Source organism: Podarcis bocagei (genome assembly GCF_964188305.1).
Source record: "Podarcis bocagei genome assembly, chromosome: 11".
Taxonomy (NCBI): domain Eukaryota; kingdom Metazoa; phylum Chordata; class Lepidosauria; order Squamata; family Lacertidae; genus Podarcis; species Podarcis bocagei.
In genome coordinates this window covers 31,730,918-31,756,665 of record NC_138136.1, presented here as the reverse complement: position 1 = coordinate 31,756,665, position 25,748 = coordinate 31,730,918, and the positions used below count along the sequence as shown (strand labels likewise).

General features: G+C 39.6%; 1 protein-coding gene across 1 annotated transcript in view; it reads left to right on the top strand.

The window, feature by feature from the left end:
• The window catches only part of RASA1 (RAS p21 protein activator 1), a 54,883-nt gene that overhangs the window by 12,643 nt on the left and 16,492 nt on the right, over positions 1-25,748 (top strand). Inside the window, exons 2-12 of the mRNA XM_081213421.1 lie at positions 3,937-4,089; positions 5,788-5,923; positions 7,418-7,488; positions 9,205-9,322; positions 10,577-10,608; positions 12,043-12,095; positions 13,454-13,604; positions 19,132-19,210; positions 20,294-20,414; positions 22,101-22,257; positions 23,596-23,683. Coding sequence (XP_081069547.1) covers positions 3,937-4,089; positions 5,788-5,923; positions 7,418-7,488; positions 9,205-9,322; positions 10,577-10,608; positions 12,043-12,095; positions 13,454-13,604; positions 19,132-19,210; positions 20,294-20,414; positions 22,101-22,257; positions 23,596-23,683 — 1,159 coding nt within the window. The remainder of the gene's footprint in view (positions 1-3,936; positions 4,090-5,787; positions 5,924-7,417; positions 7,489-9,204; positions 9,323-10,576; positions 10,609-12,042; positions 12,096-13,453; positions 13,605-19,131; positions 19,211-20,293; positions 20,415-22,100; positions 22,258-23,595; positions 23,684-25,748) is intronic.

Below are 25,748 nucleotides of genomic sequence, written 5' to 3'. Positions count from 1 at the left end.
TTAATGGGCTAGTTGTAACAAAATATTTATATCCAGATGACACATATTTGGATCCATAATCAAGCATTGTGATGTCCCACGGTAAAAACTGGATTTCCTAAGAGGAAGAGTATTTCCTAAAATGAAAAGGGAAAGGTATGGTAGTACTAGTGCTAGTGGGTTTTTTTTATTTTACTACCTACTATGAATTATGGACACAAAGATATGTGAGCTTTTGTGTATATTCCCTAAACTCAAATGGTGGTTATATATTTACTAGTGGTACCAGTGCTTCCTGGAAAATTGGGGTGGGGGATACAGCAATGAACATTTTCCATGCCATGTAGCGCTCTCTCTCTGTGTGTGTGTATATTAATCAGATATATCTTTCTATCTTAATACTTTTATTGGATTCATATCTGGCTAGGATTGGGCTGATAGCTTGTGATCTAGTGTATATTTGCTTGGAAGGAAGTGCCATTGAAGGCAGGGGGACTTGTTTCTGAATAAAAGCATGTTTAGGATTATGTTTTAAGTTTTAGAAAAACTGTCACAAGTCCAATCTTATTTTGTAGCTTTCCAGCACTGTTGTATTATTTTGATGTCTAAGAAATGAAGCTGCCCCTCACTTCCCTCACCCCCCCCAAAGAACTTTGCTTACCAAAGAAAGTTTCAAAGGCTGGCATTTCAGTGTATATCCTGTTTTCTAGAGAAGTGTGTTATCTACAGGAGTTTCCTCAGGATATTTGCTAGAACAGTGCGCTGCCATGTTTGCAAAGTATAACCTACTTCCATGGTCTATTCTATTTTTCCAATCAATTTTTAGCCAAAATTATCCCAAGGCATGCTTGCATGAATAATGTAAGAAAATAAAAACACAACAGGGTTCTATTTTATTATATAGAGAATGTCTCAGGACCACAGTATCTCAAGGACTTCCTCTCCCCATGTATACTGAGCTGGACCTTGCAGTCATCATCTGAGGCCCTTCCTCCATGAGAAGTCTTGGAGGGTGGCAAAATGGAGGGTGGCAAAATTTCTGTGGTGGCTTCTTGCTTGTGGAATGCTCTCCCCAGGGATGATCATCTGGCCCCATCATTACATATCTTTAGGCACCAGGCAAAAACCTTATTCTCCTCCCAGACCTTTTGCTAATTAAACAATCTATGGCTTTTTAAACTGTGTTGGTGGGGGTTATTGTTTTTGTTTGTTACTATGTTATGTACTTTTGTGTTTTTATATTGTAAACCACCCTGTAATCCTCGGATGAAGGGCAGTATAGGAAATGAATAGAATAGAATAGAATAGAATAGAATAGAATAGAATAGAATAGAATAGAGAAATATACCACCTGGTGTTATTTTTCCAAACACATTGGTTAGTTTTCGTAACAACCCAAACATTTTAATAAATAAATTAAAAAACTAGTGTGTAACATTTCTTGCCACAGCATTTATAGCTTCTTCCATAGATCATTGACAGCTTTATCAAGCAAAGGTGAATCGCTCGCAGAAACCATTTTTTTTTTACAACAGGGTTTGTTTCTAGAAGGGGGCTGCCTTGCACTAAATTAAATTATGCACGTTGTTTCCCCAGCTTGATCCTTGCCTATGTGACTGTGTCAGTTTTCCAGTTCAGTAATGTGTGTAATTCCCAACATTCATAGATAGTATCACACCACCCTCCTACAGGTGATTAATGCTGGAAACTGGATGAAAGTCTTCCCTTGGTATTATGTTGCCCTATGTTATGAGGAAAATGCATTTCTAAAATCTGTACAAAGTGCCTGCAAAATGCATACAATTTAAAAGTGAGTTTTTTTCATTCTTTTTTCAAAACAAAATTGGACACAGCAGGTTTACAATTGGAATCAAAATTAGGTGGCTCATTCTGTCCCTGGGTTAAACTGTCAGACCCAATACAGTGGTACCTCCGGTTGCGGATGTTATCCATTCCGGAGCTCCAGTTGGATCCTGGGGTTTCCGCAACTGGAGGGACCGTTTCTGCGCATGCACATGCAGCAAAAACCGGAAAAATACTTCCGGATTTGCCGCATTCACATCCTGAAGGATACGCAACCGGAGGTGTTTGTATCCAGAGGTACCACTGTAGAGGTTTAACTTTATCCATTAAACAGAAACAACTTTCCAGCATAGTAGCTCATTGGGTGATTCCTTCCTCGTCAAATGTTCTGAATTTATTTATTATTTATTTATATTTGACTAAACTTTAATTTATTGATAAATAAACCATTTATTATTTCTTTCTTTCTGTTGCCTCTACCAGGCTGCCTCGGGGCAGCTGTGATTGCAGGAGGTGCAGGCAAGAGATAATGCTAGACAGTGCAACAAGTGACAATATTTTCCTATTTAGTGCCACATTTCTACCCAAGTGGCTTTATGTTCCAGAAAGTGGGGTGGCTAGATGTGTGCAGCAGGCCAACCTTCATTCTTCCTGTGGCAGCGCCACACCACAATTGATGAGCTGTAATTTCTCCCCCTCCCTTTTTTCTTGAGAATGGCTTCATGTTTGTTGCCTTAATTGATACCATCTTACATTTGCATTACTCTGTACTGATGTCTTTGGAGAGGAAAAATACTGTGTGGCCTTTCCTAGGGAAATCTGTTACACCCTTGGTCGATTACCTTGAGTAACCTCTAAAGTTAGAAGGTCATTCCTCCTGTGCAGCATGGTCTCGAGCATGGGAGGTTGCCTTTTGATGTTTGAGGTCATTTTCAAACTTTATCTTCAGTTTCTTGAGAAGATTCACCTTATGCTAGTGACCTCTCATCATGGGAGATGATGGATGGAATCTAGTTGGTGGACTTGCATTTACAGAAGGTATTTCGTTTCAACAGAAGAAGAAGGGAGACAATCTCAGGCTTCCATACCCGCAGCACCTCCTGAAAATCACTCAAGAGGGTTGGGGGACTTTCCAGAACAAGGTCGAAGGTGGTCTTGGTGGGGTTTGTAGGGGAAAGTGACAAAACTCCTCCTCTCTTCCTTTTCTATTAGCAGAGGTGTCTGCTTGATCAAAAACCCTTCGGTGAGCACAAGAACACCAATTGGATTCCACCCAATAGAGGAAGCCTGTTCCATAGCCTCTGGGTCATTTCTTCATTGAATGCTCTGTTCTTTAAGTTGAACTCCATTTTGGACAATCTTTTTGTAGGCTTTGTGTACTCCTTGCATCCTGTGGAGAAATGAGGCATGGAGTACATTTTATTAACAAAGCACAAAAACATTGCATGGAACTGTGTGTGTGACAACACACAGTCAATGCCTGTGTTAAATTGTATTAACTTACTTGGTATCAATCTGTTTAAGATTCTAGCTCCCTTTGTTTATTATTCCTTGTGAAGAGGCTCCATGCTATGAAAGGGTCATGGGGCTTTGCTGCTTGCTCTTGCCCCAGCCCACTTAAGTAAAGTCAACTTCCACAGCGCACATTTAGGTATTCTCTGGAACATCTCCAAACTTAACGCCCACTCTCTGTGGATTCTGCTCTGCTTATGCTTGCAGTGCTTCCTCCAGAGTCTTTCCCCCCAGACTTTGTCTGCTTGGGCAGTCCACATGCAGAAGCCAAGTAATGAAAACTTTGCCTAGAACAAGGCTTTAATGAATGCAGAGGACTTCAGTAAAAGTCATACATGGAAGTTTTGTTAACTTTTGTAGAATTGTGTCTTTTTTGCAACTGTTTTGCAACTGACCATGGGAGTATAGAAATTCATTGGAAGATTGACTTACTGTGGAAGCAGCCACCACAGGCCTTCTGTAGAGCTTGTAACTGAGCCCCTTCATTTTTATAAATGTTTGTCTTTGCTCCAGACTATGCTGTGATGGTTCATGGCTGATAGTTGTGGGTTTTTTTTAACCCAGATGTCTATATCCACATGCTTTTCACTTTATTCAGTTGGTTGAAGCTTACATGCAGCATTTTTATGCTTTGTGTTCCAGATGGTATCATGGGAAGCTTGACAGAACAATTGCAGAAGAACGCCTTCGGCAAGCAGGGAAACCTGGAAGTTATCTTATCCGAGAGAGTGATCGAAGGCCCGGATCATTTGTGCTTTCATTCCTTAGTAAAACCAATGTTGTTAATCACTTTAGGTGAGAGTTGATTTAATATTGTTGAAAAAGCTGTTTAAAGATGTGGGTTTTGAAGCTTAGCAGGTGTCTTGTGAATGAGTTGGAGTGAGAGACTCTCTTTCCTCCCCCGAAAAATTCAAAGTGGCATCATCATTGACTGAATTGGCATTTTCTTCTTTCAGAAGACACTTTACATATTGATTATCCAGGAAGCCCTATATGTGACAGAATTCTGGGCACATGTTCTATTCATTCAGGGTATGGGCCAGGTCCATTGGGCCCAGTTGTGTTCCTGCTGCAAAAACTGAAGATATGGCCTGGAACATTCCCCTGCAATTCAGATGAGATTGCATTAGCTTGTAATTCATCCTCTGTTATATTTCCTGTTACTCTGCTCCAACACCGTTCCTTGCTTTAAATCACCTCATTTTCCATTCCCTCCCTCGCCATTCATCTTTCACAATACTTAAGAGAACAGGACTAAAAGGTAGAGTTGTGGAGAGCTACTTCCTTGGTGAAATGCTGTAGTAGCCTGACTTATTTCCATTTGGCTGGTGGCTTGCTCTGTGGCATTCAGTTACCTTTTCCTCTGCAGAGGGGGAATGTATGTCTGGAGTATGCAAGGTAGATACTTAAGTGGCTGGTAGCTTCTAAGCAATGGTGGCTTTCTAAACTGTATACTCCTAACTTGAAAGCACAGAGAGAGCCAGGCAGGGTTGCTGTTGCTGCTTGGAACCTGGCAGCTGCCAAGGCATTGACCATGTGCTCCACAGCTGTCATTTCTCTCTCTGCCTTGAATGTAGCTTTGTTTTGTAAGCCTGATTTTTGGAGATAGTGCTCACAGCTTTTCATTCCCCACCTTCCAGAGAAGCAGAGGGCTAAGTTGATCTGCAGCTTGATAGCTTTCTTATAGCTCTTAAAGGCTGGAAAAGAGGATAAACACTCATCTGGCTGCATGCAGCTGTTCTTACCAGTCTAGGTAGCCAGCATTGACTGATTTGTTCAGTATTATATACCTGCCATCCCCCTGCATCTGCAGATCAATAGGGATTGGCATAGATTCTAAATAACATAGTTCAAAAACTACAACTGTTTGGCTGCTTGATGAGTACAGTTGCTTCACACCACAAACAGGCAAATTGGAAACTGCTCTGGATATAGTGTTTAAATTAGGTTTTTAGGCTTAATTTTATCAAATTGTGCATGGAGCTTTCTAAAATAGTAGTCAAAACTTATCTGAGCCCCCCCCCCCCGGCATTTATTTCAAGTATATTTGTGGTTTGAATGAAACATATTCTTTATTACATGAAAAGTGAAACTTTGGCCCGCTAGATGTTGCTGTACTATAACTCCCATTGTCTCTAACCATTGACCATTCTAGCAGGGGCTGATGGGAGCTGGAGAGCAACATTTGGAGAGCCACAGATTTCAATCCCTACTTTATACGATGGATGTTTGTTCAAATAAGGCTTGGGAATGTTAGGAAGTGGGGTTTCTCTTTTGTTCTATTAAGTAGAGATAGACCGAATTGCTGTCAGTGTGAATATGTATACATCCTTTAATATCCTAAAAACACAGTCAGTTTAATATTTATTCTTTCAAGTTTTAAAAAACTAACATTCCAGAAAGACTGAAATACCGACGTATATATTTTTGAATTTATTCATGCTATAATTCTTAATATTTTCTACTAATGTAGGTCATAATCTTTCTTAACAGGATTATTGCAATGTGTGGTGACTATTATATTGGCGGGAGACGGTTTTCTTCACTTTCTGACCTAATAGGTTATTACAGCCATGTATCTTGTTTGCTTAAGGGGGAAAAATTGTTGTTTCCTGTAGCACCTCCAGAGGTATGTACTATTTTTTTAAAGCAAATGTTTCTGTGCTCCTATTAAAATCATCTTTACAGAAATACCCTTTTTAATTTGGAAATGTGAAATGAGTTACATATTTGTGGATGGATAACTGGATACTATATAGCTCCATCCAAATCTATATATTAGTATTCAATCATAGAAGAGATTATTTATTTAGAAACTTAGACTTTGCTGTATTAGAGAAATAATTTGGTACTGTGACATACACTGTATGGTTGAAAAATACGATTGGATACTTGGTTTAGAAACCTCTGAAACGAATCCGCTTGCCTCTCTTCCTCCGTGCATGAAAGCAGGAAGCAGAGAAGAAAATTTTTCATCCTGCTGGGTTCCAAATAGCCGGGGGGGGGGGGGGGACAGCTCCCATCCCTTCCTCTCTCTCTCTTTCTGGGAGAGAAGGTAAGCACTATAGAGCAAAGAACAACATTTATCTAAGTTCTCAGTGTGATTGAAGCTCAGGGCCTTCATCTTTTCTTCCCACCCTGGTGGGAAATGATGAGAGAAAAGGGTGAAAAATCCCACCCTGCCTGATCTTAAAAGAATAGAAGAGAAAGCCTTGTGTTGATAAAAGACCTCTGATCTTACTGTTTGCTTATGAGTGCTTTGGGCACATTGACAAGTAGAAAATTGGAAATGGAAGTGATGGTAGATCTCATTTAATGGGTTGAATCTAGATTTTCCATAGGTGAAATTCTACCCTTGGGGTGCTCTGCTGGAGGAGGGGGGAACAACAACATTTCTGCCAATTTCTCCACCGGTCCCTTGTGCCCCCCTGAACAACCTCTGTGGAGGGTCAGGGATGCTTCAGAACAGTGTGGGAGGTAGCACCAGGGGAATTAGTAAACATAATACCATCTCCTAAACTGAAGAAGCCTTTCAATTTGTGGAAATGAGCCTGAATCCAACCCATACCACTGATATGGGAGCTCAAGTTTGAATAAAAATAAGTAATGATAAAAAATTTGGTAGTAGCAATATAGTACGTTCTGCTTACTTTCTAAGGGCAGAACAGTTTAGCCATAAAGCTAGTGCTTATGCCACACTCACACAAAACTAATTCATGTTAGTATCTTAACACAAATAGTGACAATATTTCGTCTGTTCAAGTTACGCCATAATCTAGAAAGCTACTTAGTGTACTCAAACTTAAAACTAAATCCATTTTTAATTAACTTGAAATAAAGAGACTTCTGTTCCACTCTGATCCATATTTTGAACTTATTATTGCTCAATAAGCAGTTAGTCTAAATATTTGACTAAATATTGTGACTTTAAAAAGCATCCAGGCATTGGCCTACTGGATCTAATTGTGTTATTAGAGGTAATCAGCAGTCTATGGAGATCCTATTTTGCTGCAAAATATGATCCAGTTAGTATAGTGGATATTTTGTCTTGAAATCGTATTGCTCACATTGCAGTCCAGATTTTAAGTCCTGCATCACAGCAGAACATCTTTGTTTTTTATAGCCAGTGGAGGACCGCAGGAGAGTCCGAGCCATTCTGCCATACACTAAAGTGCCAGAAACAGATGAAATAAGGTATATTTCATAAGAATTACAAATCCTACGTGGGGTGAAATTATTTATTTGTACAAAATATTGATATACCACTATAGAAAGGAAAAGGAGTGAGAAGGGTGAAGGCAAAAGCAAAATCAGGCATTAGCTCTTAGTTACATCATTCTTGTAATGACCAGCTGGAATAGAAAAATGTGGAGAGAAGGCAAAAGTTGCAGATTTTTCAGATACTGCAGGTCTCTCTCCCCCTCACCTGTAGTGGAAAGAAAGACTGCTGGTAGATGATTCAGTATGGTCAGGAAGACAGATTAAAAATGAATACTTCAATAGTACATACCACACAATATGGTGATACTTGCCACTTTATATGATTTTTAGAAGGATTGGACAAATTCATGGAGGAATAGGTGTAGAAAAGTCTTACTAGTCAGGATAATTAAATGGGGTCTTGAATCTGAAGCATGCCCTGTTGATTGCTACCATGCCTTGCATGTTAGTGTCTAGACATTTATAGTTTAGAGCGCTAGTCTGTAGTAGTAAAACATACATCCTCTGGTTAAAAACACAGAACCTGTGGTACTGTAGAGACTAGAAAAACCAACCGTAACAGAAGCTTTTGTCGGGTTTGTAAAATGCATGAAATGCTTTCCTTCTTGGTGTGTGTGTATGTATACATTTATCTATCTATATAGATGCATACATGATTTCAGAATAAAGGTACTAATAAATAATGGCCTCAAAAGCCTGTTAAATTAAATGGGTAGCAACAGATGTGTCACATTTTGTATAGCTACAGATATATAGAAGATAAATTTGGCTTTGCATACAAATGTGCCACACTTGCTGCTGACTCTTAATATTTCCTGTTTGTTTGGTTTTTTTTGTTTTGTTTTGCCTCTCTACATGTGCATTGATAAACCTGCCAATTAAGAGTAACATTTCATGCATTTGGCAAAATGGCTGTAGTCAACAAAAGCTGAAGCGGCAACTAATTTGCTTGTGTTTAAGATTCCGTAGTACTTTTTAAAGTCTGTAGATGACTACTCCTGGGAGAAAATGCTGAACTATATTATCCAACAAGTATGTTTCTTTCGTTTTTACTGATAATCAGGTTCACAGATAAAACAGTACATGTGGGGACCAATACATTTGTGGCTCTTGCTTTGTGTGTGTGTTTATTATAAAAAGGCAGTCATAATCAATTGACCATTTGAAATAAAAGTTTCCAGCCTGGTTTAGTTAGTTGGGATTTCTCCCTTCATCTGAAACAAGCAGTTCTTTGAAGATAAATGGAGAAAGAAGAAATGTCAATAACAGAAAACCTCTTCCTTCCCCACTCCCTCATTTTCTCCAGTTTCCAGAAAATTTAGCAGTTTCCTTGCCTCAGTAGGAAGAGAGAGAACTTAAAAGTTCTCCTGAGTTGTTGAAGCAGTTATATTTAGGTATTCACTTCCATTTTGTGTTCAAGGCAATTAAATGATTTGTAAGTTCAAGTTAAGTCATGACTCAAAGAAAACTTCTCTGAATTGGTTTCGGTGTTTGGTTTCACATTGAGTTTGATTCTTTGCCTAAGAATCTGGTGATGTTCTGGTATAATTCTAAAATTTATTTTGAAGAGCTCGTTTAATTTCCAGAGACATTGGAGAAAATCAGGGAATACTTGTAAGTGTATAATTTAATGTGCCAGACTTGGTATAATGGGAATCTGTTTCATAATTTTATCTTAATTACATATAGCTTCCTTAAAGGAGACATGTTTATTGTCCACAATGAATTAGATGATGGATGGATGTGGGTTACAAACCTACGTACGGATGAGCAAGGACTTATAGTAGAAGACCTAGTGGAGGAAGTGGTAAGTTACTTTATACAAGGAGTATCTTAGTATTAAGATAAAAGCACAATAATAAAAGTATGTAAGAGCTGGCTTACTCAGCAAAGTACTGAACAAATGCAACTGATTCTCCAGTCTGTTATTTCTGTGTCTTGAAAAGGAGATCATATATATTGTCTTATTTCCATCTATGGGTCAGTTTATAATCAAGACTTGGGTATGCTTCCATCTTCCTTGGCACATGCTCCTTAATTGGGTATTACTAGTATACATCTGGACTGGCAAACTATAGTTTGTGTTTGCTCTACAACCTAGGGTTTGATCCTGGTTTGCAGGGTGAGTTAAAACCATAGTTTCCTAGTTCAGATGCAATAGTAAATTGTGGTTTGCTACAAATCACGAAGTAATGAACTAAGCAGAGTGCATTATGGAATTGGGTATGTAAGCTCAGCATTCATGTTCATATTACCAGACCGTGATTTCGCATTGTGTGTGAACTGACTCAGTAAATTTAATATGTGTGGCCAGATTCATGAATACAGCCTGGATCATTTTTAATGTAATTTTTGAGGGAGAAGAATCCTGAAAATTTGATACTGTTTTGTATGCTATGGGTGAGTGAGCTTAGAAACCATTCAGTAAGGGTACTCATCAGTGGCATTTGGGGTACAGAAAAAGAGGGAGAGAGAGAGTCAAAACTTTCAAAAGAAAGTAGTTTTCTAAACTTCTACGGCTGGATGTAGATTTGGATGTCCAGTTCTCTCTCTCTCTCTCTCTCTCTCTCTCTCTCTCTCTCTCTCTCTCTGTGTGTGTGTGTGTGTGTGTGTGTGTGTGTCTTAGGGTGGTGGCGAGGGTTGCAGGTGTGTTCCAGTTTTTCTTTTTTTTAACTTTTCTACAGAAAAAGGTTTTGTTGATATTTGACTCTATAAGGCTTGGCAGGCTCTTATTAGGTGTATGGCACTCAGCTGTCTATCATTCTACCTATAGTTTCTGGAAGTTGAGAGCAAGCCTTTTTCAGTTGCATGGTTTGTTTTCTGAGGCAGACATAAAATAGTTTAGTGTTGTAGGTTGCTATTCTATGCACAGTTTCTTGTGAGCAAATCCCACTGAGCGTGATGAAATTTAATAGGTTGCATGTTAATTTCAGAAATCCGAAATGGTTCAGATTTCAAAATTATTTTTATATTTTATATGCTTACAACATTCTGTAAACTTTAGGAAATGCGTTATCTGTATCACTCTGTTGTGTTGGTAACAGTTGTATGTTTTCATTAGGGTCGAGAAGAAGATCCACATGAAGGAAAAATGTAAGTGTGTCTTCTGGAATAAATTATAACTTATCATAAGGGTCTGAATACTGTGTTATTCTAGAATTGAACTCCTTGATTTCTTAATATGCAAAATGCATTATTCCAGTTGATCTTATTATTCAGGAGTTATGTGATGCACATAATAAGTAAGATTCTTTGATGCTGTGTCCCAAAAGTCCAGTACTATATTAAAGTGAGGAGAGTAGCATTGTTTTCAAGACCCTTGATAAAATGTACTACTTTAATCTAGACTTGTAAGAATTTCTTGGATTTCGCTGTTCAGTTCTGAACACAATAGCTGAAAATGGATGTGCACAATTTTGAAAGGATTTATAACAACTACAAGGATGTTAAAATGTCTAGGAATATGAATATGTTAATGTAGATAAAAGAAGAGCAAGGGATATTTTCCCATAGTTTTTGAAATATTTCCTGAACAGTTTGGTGATATAGTGAGTTATTGAAAGCAATTTCAATTTTATTTGACTGAGGACAAATAATTGGATCATTTGAGTTGTTGCTTACCAGATCTTGCTGATATTAACAACACTTGGTTTTACAGCAAATGTTTATTAATGGTGTGAATAATCATTGTGGGGGGGGGGGGGTGCACACACGCATACACACATAAATGCACACACACACACCGCCTGTATCATCTGAATTTAAACATTGTTACATATTAGCAAAAATAGAAATCCATAGGGTGATTGGTTTAAGCCCCACATTGGGCAAACGGTTCCTGCATTGCAGGGTGTTGGGCTAGATCAGGCTTCCTCAACCTCGGCCCTCCAGATGTTTTTGGCCTACAACTCCCATGATCCCTAGCTAGCAGGACCAATGGTCAGGGATGACGGGAATTTTAGTCTCAAAACATCTAGAGGGCCGAGGTTGAGGAAGCCTGGGCAAGATGACCCTTGTGGTCCCTTCCAATGCTACAGTTCTATGATTCTATAGAGGTCATTCCTAAGTGCACTTGTGTTCTATCATGTAAGTCAGGATTGGCGAACCTCCAGTTCGCAGGCCTCTTTGTACAGCCCTCAGGACTCTTACCACACCATGCCCCCCATCTCTCAGCTGTGCCCTTCACCAGCTTTGTTCCATGTGCTAGAGTGATGACTGCTTGAACCGTGATGATGCCTTTTGCTTGCCTGGATGGGGTGTGTGTGTGTGTGTGTGTGTGTGTGTGTGTGTGTGTAAAAACTATGGCTTTTGCGTGGCTGGAATGCAGCCTACTCTACAAAGGTAAGAGTTGCATCTATTGTTATGCATTGACCCTGCCCGCCATTGGCATTCTATCCCCAGAAGGTTACCCAGGAAGTAATGAAGTTTTCAAGCTGAAAAAGGTTCCTCTTCACTAATCTAAGTAGAGGAGATCACCAATTTAAGCATGGTGTTTCTAATATTTTCTCATTTATCCGATTCTCTAAGATGGTTCCATGGGAAGATCTCTAAACAAGAGGCTTACGGCTTGCTGATGACAGGTATGTCATGTGTAAATGTACTTAATAAAATATGTATTACACCACTTCTGCATTAACTTCACTACTTAACTGTGTAATATTTTAAGAAGAAAGGCTGTTACAGGGCTTAAAACAATTTTAAAAACCATTCCTAAGGCAAATAAAACCAATTTTATTTTTAGTATTTGCTTAGATGGTCTACTATAAAAGTTCATCGTAGTAATAATGATAATAATAGTAGTAATTTTATTATTTATGCCCCACCCATCTGGCTGGGTTTCCCCAGCCACTCTGGGTGGCTTACAGCATATATAAAGCATAGTAAAACCTCAAACATTAAAAACTTCCCGAGCAGGCTGTCTTCAGGTGTCTTCTAAGAGTTATGTAGTTCTTTTATCTCCTTGACATTTGAAGGGAGAGCATTCCACAGGGAGGGCGCAACTACCAAGAAGGCCCTCTGCCTGGTTCCTTGCAATTTCACTTCTCACAGTGAGGGAACCACCGAGGAGGACAACAGTGTCTGAGTTGAACAATGGGAGTGGAGACACTCCTTCAGGTATACCAGGCCACGGCTGTTTAGGGCTTTAAAGGTCAGCACCAACACTTTGAATTGTGCTCGGAAACATACTGGGAGCCAGTGAAGATCCTTTAGAACTGGTGTTATGTACTCCCGGGGGCCACTCCCAGTCACCAGTCTAGCTGCCACATTCTGGATTAGTTGTAGTTTCCGAGTCACCTTCAGAGGTAGCCCCACGTAGAGCACATTGCAGTAGTCCAAGCAGCATGCACCACCTTAGCGAGACAGTCTGCAGGCAGGTAGAGTCTCAGCTGGTGTACCAGATGGAGCTTGTAGACAGCTGCCCTGGACACAGAATTCACCTGCTTTTCCATGGACAGCTGTGAGTCCAAAATGACTCCCATGCTGCACACCTGGTCCTTCAGGGGCACAGTTACACCATTCAGGACCAGGGAGTCCCCCCAACCCCGCCCCCACAAAACAGTACTTCTGTCTTGTCAGGATTCAACCTAAATCCATTAGCCACCATCCATCCTCCAACTGCCTCCACACACACACAAAGGGCATTCACTTTACTTATATTAGTAAAGGTTTTGTTTCTGAGTACCAGTACACTTCAGGATATGGAAGGGATCATTTGCAGTAAGACTTGTCTTATCTTTCAGGAAGGATTCTTGTAACTTGGCATTGATTAACAGACCATACACTGTGCGAACTGTTAAAGCTGGCTTCCTGCAACTGGCCAAATTTTTAGTTTGCCTACCAAATTCCAGATAACTTGAGTAAAGCTGCTATATTAACACTGAGAAAGTAAAATATTGGTAAGGAGCTAAGTGTTCTTTCCTTTCCTTTCTGTAATTAGTTGGCCAGGTGTCAAGTTTTCTTGTGAGACCTTCTGATAACACGCCTGGGGATTACTCTCTCTACTTTCGAACCAGTGAAAACATACAGCGTTTTAAAATATGCCCAACACCAAACAACCAGTTTATGATGGGGGGCAGGTACTATAACAGGTAAGTTGTAAACAGGCCTTGATAGTCTACAAGTTGGGTGCTGTCATGTGTGCTGCTACTTTTTTTGCTTGGTATATCGTTGTTTAACTCTGTCTTTTCTTTGTAGTACAATCAACACTGGATTGTTTATAGTTTTCATTATGAATTTAGGAGATTCAAAGTTCAACACGAGGAACAAGTGAAATAGAAACTGTGTGTGCATATCTAAAAAATGATCAAGAATATATGTTTTTTCTGAGACCTTTCATGATAAGTTATAAAGAAAGCCTGGTCTGTTGATACAATAGCAGAGATTCTAGTGGGGGAAACAATCTCATGTTTCTGGAAAAAATAACCATTGACTTTTCTTGTTGGATAACATAGAACCTATCTTTTAATGTGAACATAAATTTAGGATGGACAGTATTTTGCACCAATATATGCCTGCCTTTATATTAATAATTTAAGTTCTAAAAGACATGACAACCCTTAATGTGCTGAAGAGCTGTTCTTAGTAGTGATGAGTTTAGCTCCCTCTTCCAAAGGAGAGGGCTGTTGCCTAACCCACAGATGATGGAAATTGCCAAACCTTAACCAGGGAATTTATATCCATCCCAACCGAGAATTTCTCTCGCTTCCAGCTTGGCTTCTGAAATGGTTAGAGATCCTGCAGCTGGTGTGACTGAGAAAGTATCAAGTTCTCCTAGCTGAGAAGTTCATTGGACTGTCATAGGACTTCAAGTGGAAGATGCTGTGAGGCTAAAAATTGGATCCTTTTGCATAGCCCACATACAAGCTACTTGAGTACCTTCTTCATTAAATCTGTCTGGCCTCCAGACATCCTCATTGAAAATCCAGCTAGCAGCCTTTGTAAAGGTAAACTATCTTTTGCCCATTACCTAGTTTGTTAGGGTTATGGCAGTATAAGCCTTCCATTAGAAGACCATGACATGTATGGAACAGGATTCCAAAGTTCTCCTACATTATTTAGTAAAATAAATCCTATTTTCTTAGGATTGGAATTGCTTAATATTCATCAGTCTGCTTTGCAAGAGAGCCCCTTGATTTGCGTTAATTCTGTCCTCCTGCTGCAGTCCCCTATGCCTCATTCTTCCCTGATCTTCAGGAGCTGTTGTCAGAGGCATAGGAAGTGGGGGGAGGAGAGTCTCATTGTGTGAAAGAACCTCCATTCTCTGGATCCATTACTTCCTCCTCTCCATCTTTCCAGTAAGATAAAAAGCATAAAACTAGGGTGGGGTGACTGAATGGGTCAAGGATATGGTAAACATATCTTTACATGATATAATGTTGCCCACAGCCCTTAAAGAGGTGGTATTATGTCCACTTCTTAAAAAGCCCACTCTGGACCCAATGGCATGTAACAACTATAGTCCAGTTACCAACACCCCATTATTGGCAAAAGGTGGCGGTGAGGGTGATTGAGGAGCAACTGCAGGTATTTCTGGGTGAAACTGATTATCTATATGCACTTCAAACTGATTTCAGTTTCCAAAGGAGTTAGTGATATGGTATGAGAATCTACTTAAAGCAACAACAACAACAACACTGTGCACCAGCAAGCTTGGGTCCGTCTTAGTAGCTCTTTGGATCCCCACCAAAAAATATTTTTCTAAAGTACTTATTTCTATAGATCAGTTGCTCTATATGAACGTAGATGAATTCCTGTTTACTCCTTTGATCAACTTCCACTTGATTCAGTTCAACTTCCAACCCTTACTTACTGATTTAATACACAGTTGATCCACACCACAAGCACCTCATACAGTGGTACCTCGGAAGACGAATGCCTCGCAAGACGAAAAACGCGCAAGACGAAAGAGTTTTCCGGTTTTTGAGTCGTTCCGCAATACGAATTTCCCTATGGGCTTGCTTCGCAAGACGAAACGTCTTGCGAGTTCTTGCGAGTTTGTTTCCTTTTTCTTAAAGCCGCTAAGCCATTAATAGCCGCTAAGCTGTTAATAGCCGCTAATAGCCGCTAAGCCGCTAATAGCCGTGCTTCGCAAGACGAAAAAACCGCAAGACGAAGAGACTCGCGGAACGGATTAATTTCGTCTTGCGAGGCACCACTGTAATTTTGTTAATGGTTTGAGTTAATGATTTTCTGGTGACATCATTTCTTCCTTATTAGTCTGTTACTTTATCACTGAGGTGTCTCCCTTGTTTGCCAAGGGGAAGCGTTTATGATCACCAGTAGCTGTGAAAGTATAGAAATACCTTTCTCATCTACATTTTTAAAGAACTACTGCTGGCCAAGTAGCTCTAGGAATCACTTTGTTAGTTAAAAGCTGTATTCCTGCCCCCTTTTTGCATGTGCTGTTATGTAATTTAGAACTTAGAAAGCAGAGAGAAAATATATTCTAGTACCTGGAAGGCTATTCAGATCTATAAAAGTTTTGCTACAAAGTATATTATTATATGACACATTAAGAGTGTGCTAAAGTAGAGGTTATATAGTATGTAATCTATATTGGATATAACTGTCAAATAAGGGTGGAACATGCATTTCTGTTTTGACTAGTGTCTTATGGATTGGTGAGAAGTAAGTTGCTTTCTTTATTTTTCTATGTGCCTCAAAATTCCTGTTGTACAAATGTCTCTTGAGATGTTTCATTGTATCTTTATCACATTTATGATTGATAATCCTTGAGGTTACAGTTACTTTAGCAAGAAAAGTAACCAGAAGTGTGGATAAAAGGAAACTTTTAAAACTATGATACAAACATTTAGTATGTCATTGAATCCGTGATTTTTTAAATTTAAGAACTCTTTTTGTAAGAAACAATCTTATTAATTACTAAGCTCAAATTTGAAAAGGGCAGTATCGAGTAATATTTATTCATTCTTGTAAATTATTGATTATTGGAAAAAGGCAACTGGGAAATGTTTTAGTGAACAAGAAAGCTCTTCTCAGATAAGTCTTCAAATACTTTATTGTACTGTATTTACTCAAGTCTAATATGCCATTGACTCTAATGCACACCTTAATTTTCACAATATAATTTGGCCAAAAAAGGTGTGCATTAGATTTGAGTAAATATGTTATAACTATTGCAATATTAAGCAAGCTTACAGTATGTAAAATTCTTATTGTAAAATAAGCATTGCATAAGTATGGTAGATACCAACCTTGAAAACCAAGTGAGGTAAGGAATTTATTGGACCAAATCTGTAGAAGTATTGGAAGCATGTTTTTTATTTTATCACTGATTTGCTAAAATAATGTGTCCATTATTATATTTAAGTACATGGGTAACAAATTTGTGGAAGAGTAATTTAAGCTATAAGTCTGGTCAGAAATGCTATGTTGACTGAACTTCACATTTCTATTCATTATATAAATTTTTATATTGAAAATGTGTTCTTTCCCTATGATTGTGTTACATGTGGAGGTTTACTTTGAGAATGCAATGAACAGAATGTCTAAATAGACTATGCTCACTTACTCAATATGTTCATTCATTTAATAAGAATGACGTATAAAAGAGTAAAATACATGGAATGTCAGGTTTCCTCCAGACCTCTTTCAATCTGTGTCCTTCGAAATGTAATTTTATCCTGACTCTGTGTGGTATCTGGAATATAGGATTTTGTTTAAAATATCACTACTTAAGACTACTTAATATAACATGATTACCATATTTTTTGCTCTATAAGACTCACTTTTTCCCTCCTAAAAAGTAAGGGGAAATGTGTGTGCGTCTTATGGAGCGAATGCAAGCTGCGCAGCTATCCCAGAAGCCAAAACAGCAAAAGGGATTGCTGCTTTCACTGCGCAGCAATCCCTCTTGCTGTTCTGGCTTCTGAGATTCAGAATATTTTTTTTCTTGTTTTCCTCCTCCAAAAACCAGGTGTGTCTTGTGGTCTGGTGCGTCTTATAGAGCGAAAAATACAGTACAGTGGTACCCCGCAAGACGAACGCCTCGCGAGACGAAAAACTCGCAAAACGAAAGGTTTTTTCGTTTTCGAGTTGCCTCGCAAGACGAATTTCCCTATGGGCTTGCTTCGCAAAACGAAGCTTGCCCTGCAAGCTCCAGGGACAGCGGGTCTTCCCGCTGTCCCCGGACCTCTTTTGAAGCAAGGGGCGGCGTGGAGAAGCGATCTCCCCGCAGCCCCTTGCTTCAAAAGAGGTCTGGGGACAGCGGGGAAGAAGCGATCTTCTCCCCGCAGCCCCAGGTCTGGGGACAGCGGGAAGCGCTTCCCGCTGTCCCCGGACCTCTTTTGAAGCAAGGGGCGGCGGGGAGAAGCGATCTTCTCCCCACAGCCCCAGGTCCGGAGACAGCGGGAAGCTTCTTCCCCGCTGTCCCCGGACTTCTTTTGAAGCAAGGGGCTGCGGGGAGATCGCTTCTCCATGCCGCCCCTTGCTTCAAAAGAGGTCCGGGGACAACGGGAAGTGCTTCCCGCTGTCCCCGGACCTGGGGCTGCAGGGAGAAGATCGCTTCTTCCCCGCTGTCCCCGGACTTCTTTTGAAGCAAGGGGCTGCGGGGAGATCGCTTCTCCACGCCGCCCCTTGCTTCAAAAGAGGTCCGGGGACAGCGGGAAGCGCTTCCCGCTGTCCCCGGACCTGGGGCTGCAGGGAGAAGATCGCTTCTTCCCCGCTGTCCCCGGACTTCTTTTGAAGCAAGGGGCTGCGGGGAGATCACTGTCCTCCGCTGTCCCGGGGCGATTTTAAAATGCCACCCGCCAGCATTTTAAGATCGCCCGGACAGCGGAGAAGTCCTCCGCTGTCCCGGGTTTTTTTAAAATGCTGGGGGTGGGAAGAAAAGCCTTTGTCCCCCCCCCCCCGCCTTCAGAAGAGGTCCGGGGACAGACTGTCCCCGGACCTGGTCTGAAGGCGGTTTCCCTAGGAACGCATTAATTGATTTTCAATGCATTCCTATGGGAAACCGTGCATCGCAAGACGAAAAACTCGCAAGACGAAGAGACTTGCGGAACGAATTAATTTCGTCTTGCGAGGCACCACTGTACTTATAGTTTCAAAATGCAGTCTGCATGATACCTGTTAAGGTCTTTCTCTATTTCACATTCCTACTGTCTTAGAAATAAATTGCTTTGAATGCTAAAGTGATTCCCATTCATCTTCTCTAGTTTCATAGAAATATAGGGAGTTACTGCTAAGAAACTTAGAACTTTCAGCCTGTTGGGAACTCTTTTGCCGTATCTTGAATATGGAGAAAGTTTGTTGATCTCTGATGCTTTGGAATATTTGTTATAAAATCAGATTATTTTAAAATTGTTGAGTTCTTTACTAGTAATGGCTTACTGAATACTCAGGTCTTCTGCTGTGGTACTGATTTTTTGGATGAGAAAATATGTGTTTTAAAGTTTGATTTTTACATTTGGGGCAAAAATATTTTTACTTTACATCAGTTCTGAGCACAGTCTTAGAAGCAAGTTGCGATGATTGCGTATTTTATTAAATATATTCTTAAGTAAATAAGTTTAGGGTTTCAACTGTCATTTCATGTTCAGTTTTATAAACTAGCATTTACTTTATTCAGAGCTACCTGTTTGTTTTTGTTTTTAACAGTATTGCTGACATCATTGAGCATTATAGAAAAGAGCAAATTGTTGAAGGCTACTATCTTAAAGATCCTGTTCCAATGCAGGTGAGACATTGCATTCTATCTAATACTAACATTAGCATTTCAAATGCAGAGCACTACCAGTGAAAAGACTGTATCTCAGCACTGCCCTACGCACCTCAGATAGCAGAGTGATCTATAGGCAGACCTCTGAAGAAGACAACAACATCTCAAAAAGGGTCATGTGGAACCAAGCAGCCCTTGGTTCAACCCCATTCTGTTATTTAACTAGTTTTCACTCTGCTTTTAATCTGGTGGTTCTGTGGGGGTGAACAGGGCAACAAAAAGAGTTGTGCTTTTAGGCTGAGCAAAATGTATAGAAATACTGCTGTAGTAATCACAGATCTGTTAGCTTAATCCAACTTGGGCTCACATCTGCCTTTCTTTTAATTTTCAAAAGCAGCATTGCTTTTCAAAAGTAGTCCCAGGAGTTCTAAGGTGTAAGAACTCACAACAAATGTTTTGAAGCACCAAGGACTGACATAAGCTGTGGGAAAATGTTGTGTACTATATGTATTTATTTAAAATCATACCTATACTGCTTTTCACATAAAAATAAACCCCGAGGCAGTTGGTTTACAGCAATAAAATAGTAACAATAACAATAAAACTGTAAACAACAAAACAATAAAACACCACAATTATAGTACCAGAGTTGTTAAAAATTGGCATCATCCATTGGGAAATGCTTCTGCAAAAATTAGCTTTTTAGAAAATAATGGAAACATTGGTGCCGCCACACTGCAGAGGGGAGATCATTCCACCACAGAGGACCACTTCCATATCACCCCAAGGTGAAATTCTGAAGCTCACTGCATGGCTAGCATGACCTTCTCCGAAGATCTTAGTGCTTAGGTAGCTCTGTTTGGGAGAAGGTGTCCCCCCCCCCCCATAATTGGTCCCAAGTTTTTTAACACAATAATTACGTATGCAGTAAGATGCTCCACATAGATGCCTAGCCAGTGTGTTCTGCACCAGATGCAGCTTCTGAACCAGCCTTAAGGGAGCCCCACATATGGCATGCTACAATAGCTTGTAGTGTTGTTAAACCGTAGAGTTATTTTTGTTTCATATTGGAAAATGTATGCCTATTTGTTTCCTCTGCAGCATCAAGGACAAGTGCTTAATGACACAGTGGATGGGAAAGAAATTTATAATACAATCCGTCGTAAAACAAAGGATGCTTTCTATAAAAATATTGTTAAAAAAGGATACCTTCTGAAGAAAAGTAAGTGGGGTAAACCACTGTGTAGATACACTGTGGATACATACCACCTGAATCTCCTGTCCTTAAGGCCTTACATGGCAAGGTGCTCCACTGGCAGTATTAAGTCTAGTAATATCTCTCATGCTTACAAGTCTCATAATGACTCTCTTTTGTAGTCCCCACATTCCAGCAGTCTTATACAGACCATCTGTGTTTTTGTGCTTACTGAAATTGTCTAAAGTGTCATATATATTTTTGCAACTTTTCTAAATAGTTTGAATCCATTGTGATTTTTTTTCTTTTTGTGTTGCACTTATAGAAGTAGGCACATATTTTTTTTGGAAATGGGGGTGTACAGACAGCAATGTTTGAATCAGGCCCTGATTTGATGGTTTGAAAACCAGCCTGATTCATTTCTGAAACTGATTTGTAGACAGTTTGACTCATGTCAAGACTCCACTCAGTATTATTGGTCTTTCTTTCTTTCTTTCTTTCTTTCTTTCTTTCTTTCTTTCTTTCTTTCTTTCTTGCTATTGCCCCTTCTGAGTGGGTAAAGCCTACCAAATTTATGACAAATGTCTCTGGTGTGGGGGTGGATTGTACGTTAGATTTTTTTTAAATGAGCCTTTACAACAATAGTATCTTCTGAAGGGAAGAATATCTCCAAATTTCAGAAGGATAACTGCAGCACAGACTTGACAGTTTTGTGCTTTTTATACAAATATTCACTCTCTTCTATTGTTTTCTGGTAGCATATATCAGAAAGGTGCCCCTAGGTATGAAAACTGCCAAATATCAGAAAGATAGTTACATGGGTTTAAAGTTGCTTTTTTCATAATTGGGGACAGAACTAAATAGAATTTGCTTTCATCCATATGGTTTTGTGGGCAATTGTGGGTTGTTGTTTTTTAGGGTTTTTTTTAATGAAAATGGCCTACATTGTAGAGGTGGACCTAGGAAAGTAACTTACAAAATTTCATAAGGATAGGTGCCAGAGATAAGGAGTTGTGGTGAATGAAAAACAGCATCAAGCTTGTTTTTTGTTTGGTTGACATCAAAAGTCAAAGAAAGAAAGTTCAGAACTGATGCTTATTTGACAGGAATGATTGTAACAGCATATGACACAGAGACAGAAGGACTTGCATGTCCAGTATTTTCCAAGTAAATCCTACCAACAGAACTAGTAAAAATCACAGGAAAAAAATAAATACAAGGTGCTACATTACAGTAACATTACAGTCCTAAAGCACTGTAATTGCAGAGCTGTAGTGAAATCATTCCCTCAGTTTAGAATGCAGACCCATTAGTCACAGAAGAGCTCTCCCCTCTTTCTCTTTTCAACCTAGTGTTTAATTTACATGGCACACTTCCTGCAGAGTTTTCAATCCAATTCACTTTGAAGGTCTCTGTTTTGGAGAGCATGGAAGAGATCCTGCATTTGTTCAGAAAAGTCCCAAATGTTTATGAACTCATCCTAATTTGATGCATACTTCTAATTGGCAATATGAACACACATTATCGTGTAATATGATAAAAAGTTATTTTACTTGTATTCATTTCTATTCGGGTTCATAAAGCATAACACCAAAAGTGTGGGGTAGGGAATCTTGCTACTTAGTTGCCTAACTCCTGGAAAGTTAATTGACAGTCAGGAATTTGACATGTGTTTTCTCCATCCATCTCTAAATTACTGTGGTTGTTTTACAGGTAAAGGAAAACGGTGGAAGAACTTGTATTTTATTTTAGAGGGGAATGATGCTCAACTTATTTATTTTGAAAGTGAAAAGCGAGCCACTAAACCCAAAGGACTAATCGATCTTAGTGTGTGTTCTGTCTATGGTGTTCATGATAGTCTGTTTGGCAGGTAAGACAGAAGCTACTAGTTTTAATCATGAAACTATAAAAGTCAGGTCCTTTTTAATAGAGTAGTTAATGAATAACCCTATTAACACAAATGCATGTATGAAATTTTTGCTTTTCATTTAAAAGGGCTAATTTTAACAACATTCCTTTGTTCTCAGTGACCTTGTTACAAATGATTATGCGTAAAATGTATTTGGTGAGGTCCAATATTAGTCTGAATAGACCCATTGAAATGAAATTACTTAAATCAATTAATTTCATTGGCCCTACTATGCCTAATATTGTATACCACTCCCTGCCTTTAATTTGATGTCCTGAACATGCCACTAATTTGTATGGGTGCTATTTGTTATATTTAGGTTTTTGTATTGTTAAGGAAAGTTTTTTGCCTAAAAGTCAAAGTACTTTATCCATTGTCATAAATCTCTTTCATTCACTGATACTTGAAAGCTTTTGTGTGTGTGTGAAAACCTATTGAAAAGTTTAGCTTTCCCAAAGAGTGTATGTGTGGAGGAGTATTGTCTTCAATTTTTTATTATTTTAAAAGTGTACTGTCTGTACATAAACTATAAATACGCCAAGTTTAGGCCTGGTACTAGGTGCTGATGCTGATGTGTCAACATCTCAGTAACCTTTTCTTAAAGCACTTTGTCCCCTTCCCTCCACATCTTGTTCAAGAAACAAATGAACTAGTACCAATAAATTTACCAAATGTGCTGTGAAAATGCTTTATTCAAAACAGCCCAGTTCTGCGCTTCATTAGTTGAAAGTCACATTCGCAATGTATGCTCACGAGTAACCGTGCATGTTTTATATAAAACTGTCCATGTTTTATATTCTCCTTAATATGGAAGAATATACATCATTCACTCTGATGTGCATATTGGTTTCTCTTTGCATTCGCAGCAGTGATATAATAATATTGCTTATGAATACTGTACTCATTAACCTAGGAGTAGAAAGCCTATGTGAGATCTTGCAGGCCCATCCTGAGTTCCCACAAAAGCATCCCATAGTCCAGTAAGCTCTTTGTGCACCGGGAAAACCCAGAACAAAATTAACTTTAGAACTCCACACCTTGCATGCAATTCATTTGCAGCTTTTCAACTGGCTGGCTTTCAACTGTGTAAGGTTGAAATCACGCAAGTTAATTGTGTGCAAGATGTGATCGTATTGTACTACTCCCAAGTAACTGTGACTAGGTTTGTTGTCAGAGACTATTAAATTAATACCAAACCTTTGTGAATTTGGAAGAATTGCGTGTGATAAGGTTGAGTAGCAATGTTGCCATTCTGTTAATAGTATTCTGTTCTATTTTGTTTTTCTTCTCTTTAAATAGGCCAAACTGTTTTCAGATAGTAGTTCAGCACTTTAGTGAAGAGCATTACATCTTTTACTTTGCAGGAGAAACTCCAGAACAAGCACAGGTAAGCAATTTTTCCTTGAGTTAACATTGTCCTAAAGAGTGCTATGATGGATGTTTCTTTTTATTAAAAAAAAAGTGCTGTTGTAAATTGTCTACTCTTATGTTCTTATGTTGGACATGCACTATAAATTGTTTGGATCCAAACTTGTGTGAGCTCATTGAACAGGTTTCTCATTTCGGCTGTGCCACTGTAGTACCCTATATCCGCTACAAGCTGTTCTAGGTTGGGAGATACTTGGAATTAAGTAGGATATGGCAAAGGTGGCTGCAGCAGAAAGGTGTCAGTAGTAAAAATTGGGGATCCTCTGTTATGTGAGCCACTGCTTTCTGCTTGGCCGAGTGTGCCATATGGATTCTCTATGCGTGATCAGGGCATTACAAAAGAAATTAAACTCAGGTTTATATTTACCAGCTGGAATGAACTTGTTCAGGTAGTTGTTGGAACTGCTGCCAGGAATAGACAAATGCAGCTAGTGTCTCAACAGAGCCAGCTGAATGGCTCTGCTTCCCTTCTGTCCCTCTGCCCTAGCCAGATGGAATGATGACTGCTATGTATTTTCTAGCCAAAGACAGTTGGTTTCTCAGCAAATGACACTACTGCAGCATGTTGGAATCGCTGTGTTCACTGTGTTAGGACTGCAGCTTACGCAATAGCTAGCTTTGTGGGGGTTGCACATGCAAAGTCAGAGCAACCTCCAGAACCGCCCCCACCTTCCAAGATCTTGTAAGATTGGGACTGTATGAAATCTCACAAAATCTTCTGGGAGCCTTCCAAAGCCTCATAAATAAGCAAGGTGGAGGAAGAGCTTTTATGCCTTTCACCTTTCTTACCAGTATCTAGGAGGCTCCCTCAAGATACTGTGAAGGCCTCCAGACCCCATGTATGGCATTCACAGAGCCTGTAAGCAAGGCAGAGGGATTAAAAACTTCCCACACCAGGAAAATTAAAGTGGAAAGAGCTTTCAAGCTCTCTGCCTTGCTTACCGGGCTCTGGGAGGTTCCCACAAGATCTCACAAAGCCTCCAGAACAAGGCTTTCCTGCCCCCTTTCCAATTATTTATCTATTGACAATCTGCATAAAGCTGCAATTGCATAAGTAAAATTCTTTCAAGTTGTGGTCCCATTGTATATAATCAATTAAATTGATTTGCTACTACTTTCCCCCTGGGAATCCTGAACCTTTGTAGTGTGCTAGGGTGCTCTCACAGAAAAGTACAATTCCAAGATTTCAATGGAAAGCCATGAAATGCAACTGAAAGCTGCACCATGATAGTTTCCTGTCTCCATACTTACTGGTCAACTACCGCCCACCTTAAGTTGGACAGTCCCTGGTCAGTAAAGTGCTGATCCGCCACTGTCTGTCTACCTCAATGGGTGCTTGGAACTTAGAGTATCACTCGGACCAAACTACTGCACCAAGCAAAAAGGAAAAGAAAGAAACCCTCTAGTGTCTAGAAACCTAGAACATCAGGACCATTTGTCCTGGCTTGTCCACTGACCTGCTGCAGGTCAACAACTCACAGAAGACAGCCATCATTGACCGTGAGCTGAAAATGCTCAACAGAGCTGCTGCTGTACAGGATACCAGACTCGCTTTGAGTGGCAAGATCCAAGAAAGAGTTACACTGTTTTCTGGCAAAGATGGCATCCAGAAGAACCATGTGTTCATAGATCAGAGACTCAGAATGCTTGCTTTCCCTCCTCCTCTCAACCATCTCTGGTCTGGTTAACATCTTAAACATCCACTATGTGCTCTGACATATAGACCAAGCACCAGTTCTGCGAGGAACTAGACCAAGTTGTCAGGAGGGTCCCAACCTGTGAACACCTATTCCTGCTAGGAGATTTCATTGCCAAGAGTTGGTGGCAATCATCACACATGGGACAACTTGCATAGGCCACTTTGGTATTGGCAGCATAAATGAGAACGGACAAAGGATGCTTGAACTGTGCTTGAATCACAGACTCGGGCACAGAGTTACTCTATGATTCATCTGTTAATAAGCCCAAATTACTCTTTTGTGCTTTTAGTCAGGAAATGCAATGAAATAGCTTTTAGCTATTAA